Source organism: Microcebus murinus, chromosome 5 (genome assembly GCF_040939455.1).
Source record: "Microcebus murinus isolate Inina chromosome 5, M.murinus_Inina_mat1.0, whole genome shotgun sequence".
Classification (NCBI taxonomy): domain Eukaryota; kingdom Metazoa; phylum Chordata; class Mammalia; order Primates; family Cheirogaleidae; genus Microcebus; species Microcebus murinus.
The window spans coordinates 3008145-3022431 of NC_134108.1; the positions used below are offsets into that span (position 1 = coordinate 3008145).

Below are 14287 nucleotides of genomic sequence, written 5' to 3' on the forward strand. Positions count from 1 at the left end.
TTGAGATTTTTTTGATGACATCTTTGAAATTTAGTTTTGTATCATGACACGGTAGTATTATATAAGAGGTTTAATACTCACGTGGTTATCACAAGGCCTTGTAATTGATTAGATAACATCAGCAATGCTTTTTAACACCAGTGTCTTCAGGGCTAGATACAGCCAGTAATGCAGAAGGACATTAAACGTTTTACTTTTGATTAGTGAAAATTTCTACTCAGATCTTCTTTTAATCAAGAAACCCATATAACTCCTTTCTCAGATGGAATGGATATTCAAGATATATTTAGAATATTAATGTTTTAACCATCTACATATTATCAGAAATATTGTAATTGAAAATTAGACATGATTTTGATGCTTATTAAATAAAGAAGGTTATAACTTATCCTGGTTTTTCCTTGTTCTATAACATAATCAAAGTGATAATACAATTGTAATTTGTTTTCTAGTTAATTGGTTTAAATTCATCAAAATAATTTAATTGAAATTGTAGATCTAGGAATATTAGTGGTAGCTGGAGAAGTTGTCTTATCATCTTGGTCTGTTTTTAAGGCTCTCCCATTTAAAGTATCCACTTTAATAATTTTTTCTAACTAGCATTATAAAGACCTTTTTTGTGGGGGCTTGGCTGTGACAATACTGTAAGAATATACCTTGCACTTTAGTCAAAGTTTTAACATCAGCATTAGTAGAAATCTGTAATCAGTTGTCATACAGCTAACAGATAGGGCAGCAGTTGTTAAGTACCTGTTTTGTGCCTGCTTTTATTAAAGGCTATGTATGAATGGTAGGAAAGGCAGGACCCCTGATGTCAGGCTGCTTAAAATGAAATTGCAAATGCAAATTACACATGCATTAAATTTCTTAAGAAGACAGTCAATGCACCATGTCCATAAGTGTAGATAAAATACACAAAGCCCAGGAGTCCAGACAATGAAGCTATGATGGTTTAAAGATGAGAAAAATTGAAGGACAAATTCAGACCCAGTGGTAGCGGATTTAGTGGACTTGGAAGGGTGTTAAGAGTTGCCTGGAAGCTGAACTCTGTTGTCAACATGCTGTATAGTGAATAGATTATCTAATTAGAATGCAGAGAGTTTGTGTGATATGACAAACCACACCTGAAAGACATCTATATTGATCATTCACTAGCTATTAAATGGAAAAGTGTGACATGTAAAACTCATGTTTTTATTGAGCTTGGGAACAGCAGACAGTTACTTATGAATTATTTTGCTATTCATTTTAAATAAGTTATAAAAATTAAAATCAAAGTAAAGTAACTTTTGTTATAGACTGCATCTGTATAAATAGATGAATTTAACATTTAATTAATCTCTGCTTTTATATATTTACAAAGAAAGGTTATTAGCATTTTAAAAAAGAGAACAGGTTTTTCAAGAATCAGTGCTGCAAAATTTACAGCTGTAAGCACTAATATTCAAAGTTGTAAAATAAAATCAGTTAAGACACAGACCTGCATGTTTACCAAGAAGTTCATAAAATATTAACCATGTTAGTTATGAACATAACTCTTAGGTTATTAAATGGGATGCATAGTTAAATTATCATAAAGAAATTTCATACTATTTTGAGGAAAATCATCATTTAAAAATTTCTTGGGCTTTAGACCCATGTTTTAAAATGGTTTTAAGAGTATAAAATCCAAATTAGATAATAGGCAGGTATTATTTACTCCATAAATGCATTTTAGGCATAAAATACTAAAAGTAATATAGAATTGAATTGATTTAAAAATAACAACATATGGAAGAATGTTTGGAGGATTTAAATATACTTATGGTTGCATGGGTCCCCTAATATAAAGTTTCATTACCAAAACTCATTCTTGATCATTTTTCTTGGCAAAGGGCAGAAATAAATGCTTTATATTATTTTAAAATGTTGATCTACTAGTAACAGTCACCTTAGTAGTAGTTCACCTTTGCTGGGATTAACTGCCCTGTTAATTAATATTCTTTTAGTTTTTATACTTTGCAACCATGGGCTGTCAGTTCCTCAACTGAGAGTGAGAAAATTGCTCATCTCATGGACAGCTACTGCGATGCTGTGCATTTTTGCTAGCACCCTTTCTATACAGCCTAATATTATAATTACAGTTATTTTTAAATTGTTCTGTGATCTGGTAACATTTTATTAACATGTAGCTATATTGAAAACCTTATGGGAACTATCAGAATGCAGTGTTCACTCAATTATGGGCTGGTGTGCTTATTCACAAAAGGTTTGGAGTAACGAATGTTTAGTGACACAGCCTTCTCCCTTTTCTGATGTATCACTAGAGAAACTCAAAGGGAAGGAAAAGAATCCGCCAGAAACACGTTCCACAGGTGTGGCCTCACCTGAACACAGGGTGAGTGACAAACCCTTTATGCCTGTGTGTTTGCAATTTACATCTTTAAGCAAGATTTCACAAAGAAAGGGAAAGTGGCTGAATGCCTGTTAGACTTATGTTAACAAATGCGGGCATTAAGATTAAGAAGGGGGAATGGTATCAGAATTTAATCACTAATCAGTAAACCCCTCCTCAAGTGGTTCCTTTTCCACCGTCATGCTTTGTGATTTTTTAAAATTTTTTCAGGAACTGTGTCCCTGACCGCAAACTATTGGAGAAAAGAAAGACGAAAAGTAGAAAAAAAGGTTAATTCTGAGAAAGGGTTAAACAAAATTCTAGAGCTTGCGTCTTGATTTAACAGACAGAACAAATATTTAATGTTTTCCACCCCGCCCTCTGCACCTGCAAGGTGACTTACTGTAAAGTTATTTTGCTGTAACTGAAAAGTCGTTTTAATGACTGCAAAAATGCAACTAAGTGAAAACTTAAACGACAAGGAGAAACATTTTGTGCGTAAAGGAATGAACAATAAACACTTTGAGGAGAAACCCGTCTTCGCTAAATATGCGGGCAGCTCCCCAAGACCCTTCCTGCCCGATCCAGTCCGTCCTTGGCGCAAACTCCGACTCCCAGCAAAGAAACACGTGTCGGATCCGCGACCGGGGAAGTTCCAGCCAAGAGGCTGCGGAGGGAGAGCGGGCAGCATTGCTCAATGGTTCTAGTTCTTTCTTTGCCAAAAAAAAGCAAAAACAAAGGAAGCCTGCCTAAGGTAAGAGTCACCGAATCATTTTCTTGTTCTGCACATTTAGGGATTCCGACACAGTGAGTGCCAGGCTGGCGCTCCTTACACGCGACGCCCAGAGTCAGTCCGGGAACCCCGAAGACGCCGGTGGACTTCCCCGGGGGAGAGGAGCCGCACCAGGTCCCTGACGTCCCACCTGCTCAGTGCGGTGCAAACACAAATACGACCTTTTCCACTGCGGGAGGTTTGGATGGGAGTCGGGGGGGGAAAAAGCATTGCCCTGTGAAGAACCTGGAGCACGCTTCAAAATAAAAACATGTGAAACTGGATAGAAAGAACAAAACTTGGAGAGCAAGAAATGGCCCCCGGGGCCAGCGCAAGCCGGGAGCCCGGGGCCGGGTGTCAGCCTCGCTGCTCCGCTGCAGCGCACGCCTCGCGCTTTGGGGATCGCCTTGCCCTTCCTGAAGGCTGGGCTTTGGCGCGTGTGCTCCAGTCCAGGGAAGGTGACCTAGTCCAGGGAGTCTGGACAGCTCGTCCCACCGGGGAGTGGCAGTGCCACCGCTCCCTACTTGGACCTGGCGCGCCGTGGTAGCCCAGTGGTGCTGTGGCTGCCAGAATGCGGACACCTGCGCATCTGTGTGCTCTTGCGCTCCAACTTCCTCAAACTTCTGTGGACTCCTTCCCTGCAGTAGCAGTTGTCTGGAGTCATGGCTAAAGGATGCGGAGAGGGGGAGGGAGGTTCCAAGAAAGCCTCAGATGGCAAGGCGAGCTCAAGGTTTTGGGACGATGATCTCACAGCTTTTCTTATTTGAGCCATAGTTTGCTCTTTCCATTCTCTAACCCCACCAGGGTAAACTGGGGCTCATGCACACACAGCGTTCGTTTTAAAGTGAGTCTTGGAAAGGGAGTCCTGGGGTTGAACGGTCTTTCAAACCTTGGTTTACTGGAAACACTGTGCTTTGATTTAAACTCCAACCAAATCTCCGATTGCAAGCTATCCCCCTGAGAACTCCGCGCACAGCTCGGTTGGAGCTGCCGGCCCGCCAGCAGGAGGATTCCCTGGCTGGGGCAACAGGCAGGCCAACGTGGCTGGCCCAACAGTACACAGCTGGAGCAGCTGGACTTAGGGTTTGGAATCAGGGACATTGGACCCAGATGTGACAACGCCCAGCAGAGACGCAGCAGTTCCCCTGCCCACTGGCCCATCCCGGGGTGCACACGGTGCGCAGGGGCCGCTGGGGTGCGGGAGCCCGGCGTGGTTGGGGCCGAGTCCCAGCGGGGCGCGCTACGTGGGCGCGGGAGGCGGCGGCGTGGGGAGCGCCCGCTCCGCCAGTGGGCGTCTTCTGCCGCCGCCGCCACCGCCGCCTCCGCGGGCAGCGGCACTGCGGCGCTTTTCTCCGCTGCTTTCGAGCAGTCGCCGAGGCTCAGCCGCCGGAGCGCGCACAAACCTCGCCACGCCTGCAGGCAGTGTCTCCGCAGCCCCGCGCCCCTGCCCGGGAGGACGCCGATTGTGCGAGCCAGCCGGTCGCCGGGCGCCGTCGCCGGGGACTCGCCCCGGCCCAGGGTCCTCCCGCCCCCAAAGCGGAACGTGATGTGAAGACTGGACCCGGAGGACACAGAAGGCAGGAGGGAGGACCAGACAGACGCTCGGGAGGGCCGGCCGGGGAGGGCAGGTCCTGCGGGGGCGGAGCCCACCGAGTCCGGCCCGCCGCGCCCCTCCTGCCGGCGGCCTGCCCCCACGGCGGCCGGAGGAGGACGGCCATGGCCAGCCCCGAGGAGCCTCTCGCTCCCCGCCCCCAGGCTCCCCCGCCAGCGGCCGGGGACGAGCGGGGCTCCGGCCTCTGCAAACTCCGCCCGGAACCCCAGCGCGGCGCGGCCGGCGGGGGGAGCGCGGCGGGCCCCGGCCCGGCCCCCGAGTGGCCTGGCTGCGGCCGGGCCGAGCGCGCCGCGCCCCTGCGCCCGCCCCCCTCCTCCGCAGGCTGCGCCGACCCCGCGGGGGGCCCAGGCGCCCTCCCTGCGCTTGGCGGCCGCTGCGGCTGGGTCGCGGCCCGCGCTCCCTTCGCGCTCGCCTTCTCCCCGCCTGTCCCCTCCTCCTCTCCATCCTCCTTTTACTTCTGGCCGCCGCCCCCCCCGCCCCCGCCCGCTTCTCTCCCCTCCTCATCTGCCTTCCACCTCCCCGCGCGGCTCCCAGGGAGGGAGGGCGCGGCGGCGGCGGCCGCTGGAGGAGGCGGCGGCGATGCTGGCGGCGGAGGAGGACAAGAGGCAGCTCCCTTGAGCGTCCCCCCCGGCAGCAGTCACAGGAGCGGCGGCGGCAGCGGCGGCGGGCGGCGGCGGCTCTTCCTCTCGCTCGCGCTCCAGGGCTTGCTGCTCCCGGCCCGCGCCGGGCCCCGGCCGCCGCCGCCGCCGCCCCGGCTCCCCCTCGGCCCGGCCGCCCGCCGCGCGGGCTCCCCTGGCTTCCCGGGCGCCGGCTGGGGCTGCCCCGGCCCCGGCCCCGGCGGCGGCCGCTCAACTCCGCGGCGCCCCCAAGGCGCCGGCTTCGCACTCGCCGCCGCGTCCCGGCTGCTCTTCGGCTCCGACATGGAAGATGGACCTTCGAATAATGCGAGCTGCTTCCGAAGGCTGACCGAGTGTTTCCTGAGCCCCAGTAAGTGTCCCGGCTCCGCGCTCCCGGCGGGTGGGGGCTCCCGCCCTGGAGGCCGGGTATGCGAGGGGAGCCACTGCGGGGGGCGGCCGGCAGGACGCGTCCTCCGGGCTTAGCTGCTCCGAAGGCGCCGGAAGCCGGCGGCACCTGAATGGAGTTCGCGAGCGGTTGTCAGCGCAGGGACACCGGGGTTTCCCAGCTCGGCGGCGTGCGCGCGGGGGAAGGGTGACCCGCAGGGCGGCGGGAGCCGGGCATTTAGAACGGGACCTGCCGCCTCCGGCCTCCGGCCGCTGTTTCGGACCACATTTGTCCGGAACCTGTTTATACTCTTAACTTTCTGACCACTTGCGCCAGGTCCTTCTCTTTTGAGCCTGTGACTACTTGGCTGGAGTCAACAGCCTTCCTTCCACTTGGGGGTCCCGCCCACTGGGGTCCCTGAGGCGGGGGCGACGGCAGGCCCTGGGAACCCCGCGCTTCCAAATGGGAAGGCACTGCCCTTCTCCGGGGCCCAGTGTCGGCGCCCCGGCCCTTCCTCTCCCCACCCCCCGCAGTGGCCGTGCTCCAGCGCGTGCACTAGCCAGTGTGGAAACGGGTGCGCCTCCTCAAAGAGGTCCACTTAACGTAGATCCTGGGGGCTGGCTGGTGTTGGGGGTGGGGAAGAAAGGGGAAGGACAATGGGGAGGCAGGGTGGAAGAGAATGGTGCCGCTGGTTTCGACCTGCGGGATGCGCCCCCGGACCAACTGTGGCGCGGCCTCCCCGCCTCGCCACCCGCGGGCGCAGAACGGAGAGCGCGCTGGGGCAGAGGTGGCAGAGGGCGTGTCACAGCGGAGGGGGACAAGACTGAGCAGAAAAGTCAAGGCAGAGGTTCGCTAGGAGGAAGGAGCAGGCGGGAGATGTGGAGGAAAGAGGAGGCGCCCGGTGCGCAGGGGAGGGGGTCGCCGCTGTCGTGGATGGAGGAAGATGAGGGTGAGGATGGGAAGACCAGGCGGGGGCCGGGCGAGGCGGGGTCGGTGGGAGCTACTCCTGCTCGAGCAGGTCGCGCCCGTGGGGCACCGGATGAGTCGGGCGCCAGCCGGGCCGGGAGCAGCTCCCCGAGGCCCAGAGCGCGCCTCCGAAGCCACCGTGCGCCGCGTGCGCACCGAGCCTTTGTCTGCTCCTCGCTCGGGAACCGCGTTTCCGCGGCGCCTTCTCTGGGCAGCCTCCCTTCCAGGGTTGCTGTTTCGGTTTCCCGCTCGCTCCCAGCTGCCGCTCGCTCCCCGGCCCTGGCTGACCCGCGTCTCCGGCCACTGGGGTCGCGCCCCTCCTTGCGGCCGGAGCTCGTCTGGGTTCACCGCCCGCCCAGGAATCTTCGGGGTGTAGCCCTCGGGCGTGGGAGCGTGTCCCGCGCCGGGCCCAGCTGTCCCCAGCGATCCCGCCTCCCAGGCGCGGGCCAGTCCGCGGCAGCCGCGTGGCCAGCGGCCTCTCACACACCGCGCGCGGGCTCCGGCCGCCGGCGACGAGTCTCCGCTCATTCTCGCACTTGATTGGCCGGCCGGGCGTGGGCCCTGTGCTCTCAGCTGACCCCTCTGTCCTGTCCCCCACCCCCATCTGCCCTTGTGGTGGAAAAGGGATGTGCGGATGGGTGTGTGTGTGTGTGTGTGTGTGTGTGTGTGTGTGTGTGTGTGCGTGCGCGCGCGCGCGCGCGCGCGTGAGCTCGCCTGCTGCCCTGAGGTGTGGTCAGCAGAGGCATTGTGACTTACTGAGATGCACCCCCCTTGGCCGTGAATTGAAGGTGGTGCAGAGAGTGCGGGGTCCCCACCACCAGCTCTCTCAGGGTGTTGGGGTCAGCCTGCAGCCTTGAGCCCAGGACTGGGATTCCCGCGGGTCCCCTTCTTGGTGCACTTGGGAATTTCTACATTGAAAAATAAACACCTACTTTTCTCATTTGGCAGTGGGGGGTGAAGGCTGCTGTACCTTGCCATGACAAACTGTTTTGGGGGAGCAGTGGGTGCTACAGAGCCACAGGCGTGTAGGCATACAGAAGGAGCACACTTCCCCGAAATAGTGAGCTTTCTGTCTGTCTGTATGCTGCTGGAACTGCTGCTTGTTCAGGGTTGTGATGGACATTGTGGAATAGGATAGAAACGTGCGCTCTGGGTAGATGGTTAAGTTGTCCCCCCAGGATCCCTAGCACGCTTTCCCTCTAGAAGGACAGAGTACCTGGAGAAGAAGACGAGGGTCATCAGAAGGGATCTGCTCTGCAGAAAGTTCGTCCCCGATGCTGAAGCACCAGGGAAGCCAGACTAGCTCAAGGGTTGTCCCCCCGCCTGCCCTGTCCTCCCACCCGGGTCCTGAGAACTGGCTCTGGGCTTGGATAGGAGCAAGAGACTGCAGTGGTCTTATTTGGAACATTACTAAGGTAGTAAGGACTGCGAGACTTTTAAATGAAATCTGTTATTAGACACACCTCACTCAAGAGTGAAAAGAGGTTAGATTGCTTCTTAAAGGTGGACAACCGGTTTCTGCTCTGACACCCTTGTCTCCCCCTTTTGGGTCTCTGTGTCTGTCTGTTGCTGCAGGGCAAGCCCTGTTGGTCTGAATTGCTAAAGTACCTGAAGCGTGGCAGATTTTTGTGATATTTGTCGTTAAAAATTAGCTTTTTTGAAAAAGAATATCTGGGTTCTGTAAGAGTATAAAATTGCCCAAACATATTCAAATATGTCCCATTGTTGAGTGTTTATTCCTTTTTCTATCTTTCAGTTTGATCTCTTGGTGTGACAAGCAAGTTGTCGTATAAAAGCTGCTGTGTCCAGCTATTGTTTGCACAAGCGCCGGTTTTATTAGTATTTTTGTTGTCATCAAAAGCAAATCCTGTGTTGGGGGGTATAATATCTCCACCCCATCCCCATCATTTTAGCTCTGCATTTTGGATGTTCACACTGACCAGCTGGTTCACTCAGTTGTGCACTGAAGAACTTGTTAAGGCGACTTCCAGGAGCCAGGCCCTGCCCTGGCCAGGCCCCAGGGACAGAGTCCGGGAGAAGCCGCGGAGCCTGTGCAGGAGGAGTGCTCCAACCAGTGGGAGAGAAGGAGCCCCAGAGGCAGGTTTGACATGACTGCCAGTACTCCATGTGATCAGTGGTCACCATGCCTGATGTCCCCACTCTGCCCTTATCAGGCCATATTCTGGACTTCACCTCATTTCCGGACCCCTGCCTTTAATTGCGGACCTTCTGGACTCTTCTTCCGGCACCCAGCTTCGAACCTCACCGTGGGGAAAGTTGCGGATTGGAATAGAAAAAAAAAGTCCTGCACCTGGAAAGCCGAAATGGTCCCGGAGAATTTAGCCGCGCTTACTTTGCAGTGTGGGTGTGTGCGTACAACAGGGAGGTCAGTTTGGTGCATTCGGCATTCCAGAGCAACGCCAAGGCTGGCTGCCGCCTGTTGTCACGCCGCGCAGGGTGCGGTGGTCGGGAGCCCGTGAGGCACACCTGTGGGAGGAAGGCCATCCCAGACTGAGCTGAGAAAACTTGAGGGCAGTCAAAGCCACAGTTGCCACCAAACCTCTCTCCGTAATGTTCCTGTTTCACTAGTTAGCTGCCCTGAATGACACAGACAGCTAGAGATAAGGAAAACTTTACTGCTTGGCCAAGGATGCAGAGGACGGGAGAAAATCCAGGTGGGAACCATTCGTGAGTGCCTGTGGCAGATACCTTATTGTGTGTTGCTCAAATAGCCCAGACAGAAAACGTATGTCTCCAGGAATTGTGGACTTTAAATAGCCACTCTTACTGTGTTTCTTGAGGCATAAGATACTGTGTGGCCAACACTTGAGCAAACTGAGATAAATGTGATCCCTTTTAAGAGCAAGTGCGTTTAACACATAGAAGCTACACTCGACTCAGCATTTAACTTATCTTTACGGGCTCCGGAAGGCTGCGTTTGCAGAGGAGTGCAAGACCAAGAACACAGCAATAGAAATGGGTCTACATCAGTGGATAGCCAACTACCAGATAATTGTTAAGTGGCTGCTCAGTGTCAGCTGCTTGGAGGAGATGCAAATAATGATAACAGTTCCCAAGGGGACCTGGAATACACAATGGATACTTGCAAGGGTAGCAAGCAAAGCCAGGCAGGGCCAAGGTGTGAGCATCCAGTCCTCAGCCCTCACCCGGGGGTGACCTGGTTTTTGCCTGGGTAATCAGACAGGGTTTATGTCCATAGGACAAAGCTATTTAAGCTGGGTGGGATTATTTAGATTATAAATCTGTAATTTCACGAAATTCCACATTTAATTTCCAAAAACCTGAATGGACGAAGATAATGCCAAAATGTGGAGTAAGAAGCAGTAGAAACATTAGAAGATGGTGCCTTCTGCTATCTCCATCTGACACATGAGCCTTAGATAATTTTTGCACATAAAACCTTTTGTGCCCTGTTAGGAAAAAAATGCAGTGCAATAGATAGTCCAGCAAATACGAGGATTTTGTTTACTATAAAGCAGGTTAAACATGGCATGGTAAACATTTTACCAACTAATACATTGTTAATTTTTATTTGTTTAAAAACAGCTGATGTAGTCTGAAGAGAAGAAATAATTTTCATATAAAAGGAATATTATCCCTTAAAAGGAAAACTCTTAGTTGTAATTCCAAACATTTTAATTTCCTTTTAAAATGTAAATCAGAATCCTGCAGCTGATCTTTTCTCTAAGTCTGTCTAAAGGAAAACTCTCAGTGACAGAAGGAAGAATTCATACTCTATCAGGGAAAACAGAAGGCACCTAACACTCCTACCTTATTAGTAGCACCTATCACTTTAAACTGTCTGGCTCGCTTGTTACCTGTTTATTGCCTGTCTTTCCTCTTTAGAAGGCAAACTCCTGAGAGCCTGCGGCAGGGGCTTGTCTTTTTTGGTTATTTTCCTGAGACTGTAGCAGTGGCTGACATGCCTATGGAAGGTACTCAAATACTTGTGTTGGTAATTCAAACATGAAAACAAAACAAAAAATCTAAACAGAAGAAAACATGGTGCCTGTCTTCAAGGGACTTAGAAATTGATGAGCATACATTGGAAGCTTGGTTTGCATTAGCCAACTCTGCTGCAGGACCCAGGATTCAAACGTACGTGGGACAAAAATCAGTTCTCTCGAGAAACACAGGGTTACAGGAGAGACAGAGGAGCTTGAGAACATGTTCGCCCACAGAGGCGTTGCAGGGTGCCCTGGAGAAGGCGAGAGCCAGATGCCCCCTGACCAGAAGGTCCTGAAAAGGTTTCCCAGGGGTGGAGAGGTGATGCCTTAGTCTTGCTGGTGGCCTTGGGGAGGCCATGCAGGCCTGCGGAAGGTACCTGAGGCTGCAGGTTGGAAAGTGGCCCGGGGCAAGGGGAGGGAGGGAGGGAGGGTAGTAAGACTTTTTGGCTAAGGATCTTTTACAGTTAACCCTCAGAAAACTTGAACAGCAAGCAGGTGTGGAAGGAAGCTAGGAAGAACACCTGTGGTGGATTCTGTGCGAAGGAGAGGCAGAGAGCAGGTCTCTGCGACAGAGTCATCAGCAGGTGACAAGAGGTGGGAGCCAGAACCCAGCCGGGACCACCTGGAACACTGGGGGAGATAGAAGCGGGAGGCAGCGGGTAACGGCGACGCAGCTGGGGGAGGCACTGGACTGGGTAGGAGGCGTTTGAGTCCTCAGGGTCTGGGGGGCAGCCTCGCTGGATGTGGGTGGGGGTGGGGTGGGGTGGTGCCACCTGGAGAGAAAAGAAATGTCAGATCGGGAAGTGTCAGAACCGAACAGCTACTTTGTGTCTGACAGCCCTCTGGGTGGTAGGGAGCCCTGCGTGTACTGAGCCTGCTCTCTAGTGGGGTAGACAGTAACCAACCAGGCAAACAACAGGAAGTCGCCAGAGAGCTGAGCAGTGAATTAAAACAGAGTTGGCTGTGTGGCTCCCTTCATTTGGTCTGTGTGCGTCTCTCTGGGCAGGGGCACGGGCACTGGGCACGGGCACTGGGCTCTGGGTGGCTCGGCGTGGCCCCTGGTGCAGGCTGCAGGAGAAGGGCGCTCGGGCAGGGGAGGCTCGGAGGCCAGCAGAGTGAAGGCTCAGAGGCCGCAGGGCAGGGCACGTGCTGAAGTGTGAAGGCAAATGGGCTGGATCAGGGTTTTATAAGGGGGAAAATGGCGTTTTACTCCACATGAAAGGGGAAGCTTTCGGAAGGCTTTGAGCAGGTGGCTGACACATGATCTGTGATCTCAGAAGCTCATTCCGGCAGCAGTTTGGTGAGTGACTGTCGGGGCTGTTGTGGGACCAGGGGGCTCCTCTAGTAGTCTGCACGAGACATGACGGTGCCGTGGACTGGGGTGGTGGTGAGGGAAGTGAAGCGCAGTGGGTGGGTCCGGAGGTGTTTGGGGGCTCGTGTATATGACCTGCAGGTGGGCGGGGGATGTGAGTGAAGGGAGGGCGGACTCGGGAATCCCTGCCGATGGCTGAGCTGGAACACTCGGGTAAGTTGTGGCGCTACTTCCTGGGCTGGGATCCCCTTTGGCACCGCCAGGCCTGAGCTGCCTACCGCACAGCTTAGTGGAGATGCCAGGAAGGAAGCCGGCTAAACAAAGTCTGGGAGCCAGAGGGCTGGTGGTGACTGGAGGAGGAAGACTGTGACCGTGGAGTCTGAAGTCATGCGTGGACGCCCCCGGGGAGTATGCGGATGATGCTCGTGTGAAGTGTGGAGGCTTCCTGGGCGGCAGTGCAAGGTGGTTCCCGAGCACTTGCTCGGTGCAGCCCGAGTGCTCAACTCACTCACGTTCATGTGATGGATGAAAGGAGCCCCCCACCCCCGCCTGGAATTCTGTGGACGGACTAGACTAGAAATAGGGATTGGTGACTCTGCAGCACCGCAGTTCTGAACGGAAACCGGGGATGAGTAGTGGGACGAGAAGAAGGCAGAGGAAATGACAGGAGAAGAAAGAAGAGCCATGGAACACCCCAGGAAGGAGTGACCCGGCAAGAGATGGACCAGGGCACTGCACCAAGGAGCTCAAAAGAGGGGCCCGAGGACGGACGCGGCCAGGAGCCCCCGGGAGCAGGTACATCCCAGTAGCTGGGTGCCTCAGTGTCTTGCCCAGAGATTTGCGGTGGAGTGACCGAGATGCAGCCCGGCGTGGGCGGGTGAGGAGTTGAGGCCAGACAAATACACACAGGGCGTCTTAGTCTGCAGGGAGGGAAAGGCGACGGGGGGAGTCCCAGGCTGGCGGCAGGTAAATGCTCGCTTTTTCCCAAGAGGATTGAAGGACTGACTCGAGAATTTAGAGCTGTTGAAGAAAGGGAGCTTGAAGAGAGAGAAAAAAGGGTGGAAACAAGCCTCAAAGAAGATAGGCGAGTAGAAAGTGTGGACAGGAGGCGGCCGTGGACGCCCATAGGGGCCTGAGCAAGCCTGCGGCAGGTGCGGACGTGGTTGTGGTGGTCGGGGAAGGAACGCGCAGTGTCCCCAGCCCCCGTCTCCCCCCTCCCCCCTCCCCTGCTGGAGGCACTGTGGCCATCTGAGAGTGAGCGGGGAGGGGACACGGGTGTGGGGGTGGGCAGCTGGCCAGGGCAGGAGAGGAGCAGGGAAGGGGCTAGGGAACAAGGTGGGTGATGGGTGGCAGGTGCGACTGGGTGCTCTTCATAAGGGAAGCAGTAGTCTCGGGAGACCGAGCCCCTGCTGGTGTGCAGTGTGGGCTGGACCAGGAGCTGGCACACGGTAAATGCACTTACTCTCTGCATTTAAAAAATACACCAAACCAGAAAGTGTGCACGTGTCCAAGCTCTAAAACACACTGTTGAGGGAACCAGCAGGATGGAACTGGAGTGGTGTCTGGAGGGAGGAAGAGTATGTGGCGCTGGATGGGGGAGGATTCCAGAGAGAAGAGAGGCCCTGGCAGGGGCGCCAGGAGCAGCCAGAACTCGGGAAACATGAAGGGGATGATTGGAGGCTGGTGGGGGCTCCATGCAGAAGACCAGTGGGAGATAGAGCTGGCTCGGCAGGCAGACCAGGGCTTCCTCGGGACACCATTCACATTTTACGTTGGGGGAAGGGGCAGGGAGGCGCCATGGAGTGCAGAGTCACTAGACTATGTGACCTGCCAACGCCGAGTGTCTGCTGTGTACCAGTCCAGTCCCTCCCTTAGTCCTGGGCAGTATGCATGTCACGACAGACCTGTTCCCTGCTTTCAAGGAGCTGCTGTCTGATGAGGGATCAGGACCAGGCAAAAGAGGAGTGTGTAGGTGGGCAGGCACGCAGGTGGCCAGACATGCAGGTGGGCAGGCACGCAGGTGTACAGGCATGCAGGTGTGCAGGCACTCAGGCGTGTAGGCATGCAGGTGGGCAGGCACTCTGGTGGGCAGGCATGCAGGTGTGCAGGCGCGCAGGTGGGCAGGCATGCAGGTGGGTAGGCACACAGGTGGGCAGGCAAGTAAGTGTACAGGCACGCAGGTGGGCAGGCATGCAGGTGGGCAGGCACGTAAGTGTATAGGCATGCAGGTGGGCAGGCACGCAGGTGGGCAGGCATGCAGGTGAGCAGGCACGAGTGTGGG

General features: G+C 54.1%; 1 protein-coding gene across 4 annotated transcripts in view; it reads left to right on the forward strand.

Moving 5' to 3' along the window:
- PDE10A (phosphodiesterase 10A) overlaps positions 1 to 14287 on the forward strand; it is a 546467-nt gene that overhangs the window by 264312 nt on the left and 267868 nt on the right. Inside the window, exon 1 of one of the 4 annotated variants that reach the window (XM_012776797.3) lies at positions 4863 to 5745. The exons of 1 other annotated variant lie outside the window; for it this stretch is intronic. In XM_012776797.3, the coding sequence (XP_012632251.2) occupies positions 4863 to 5745 (883 nt within the window). Of the gene's footprint in view, positions 1 to 4862; positions 5746 to 6422; positions 6710 to 12166; positions 12802 to 14287 lie in introns of those variants that run through there. 2 more of the 4 variants (XM_012776793.3, XM_020287302.2) reach the window with 2 other exon arrangements.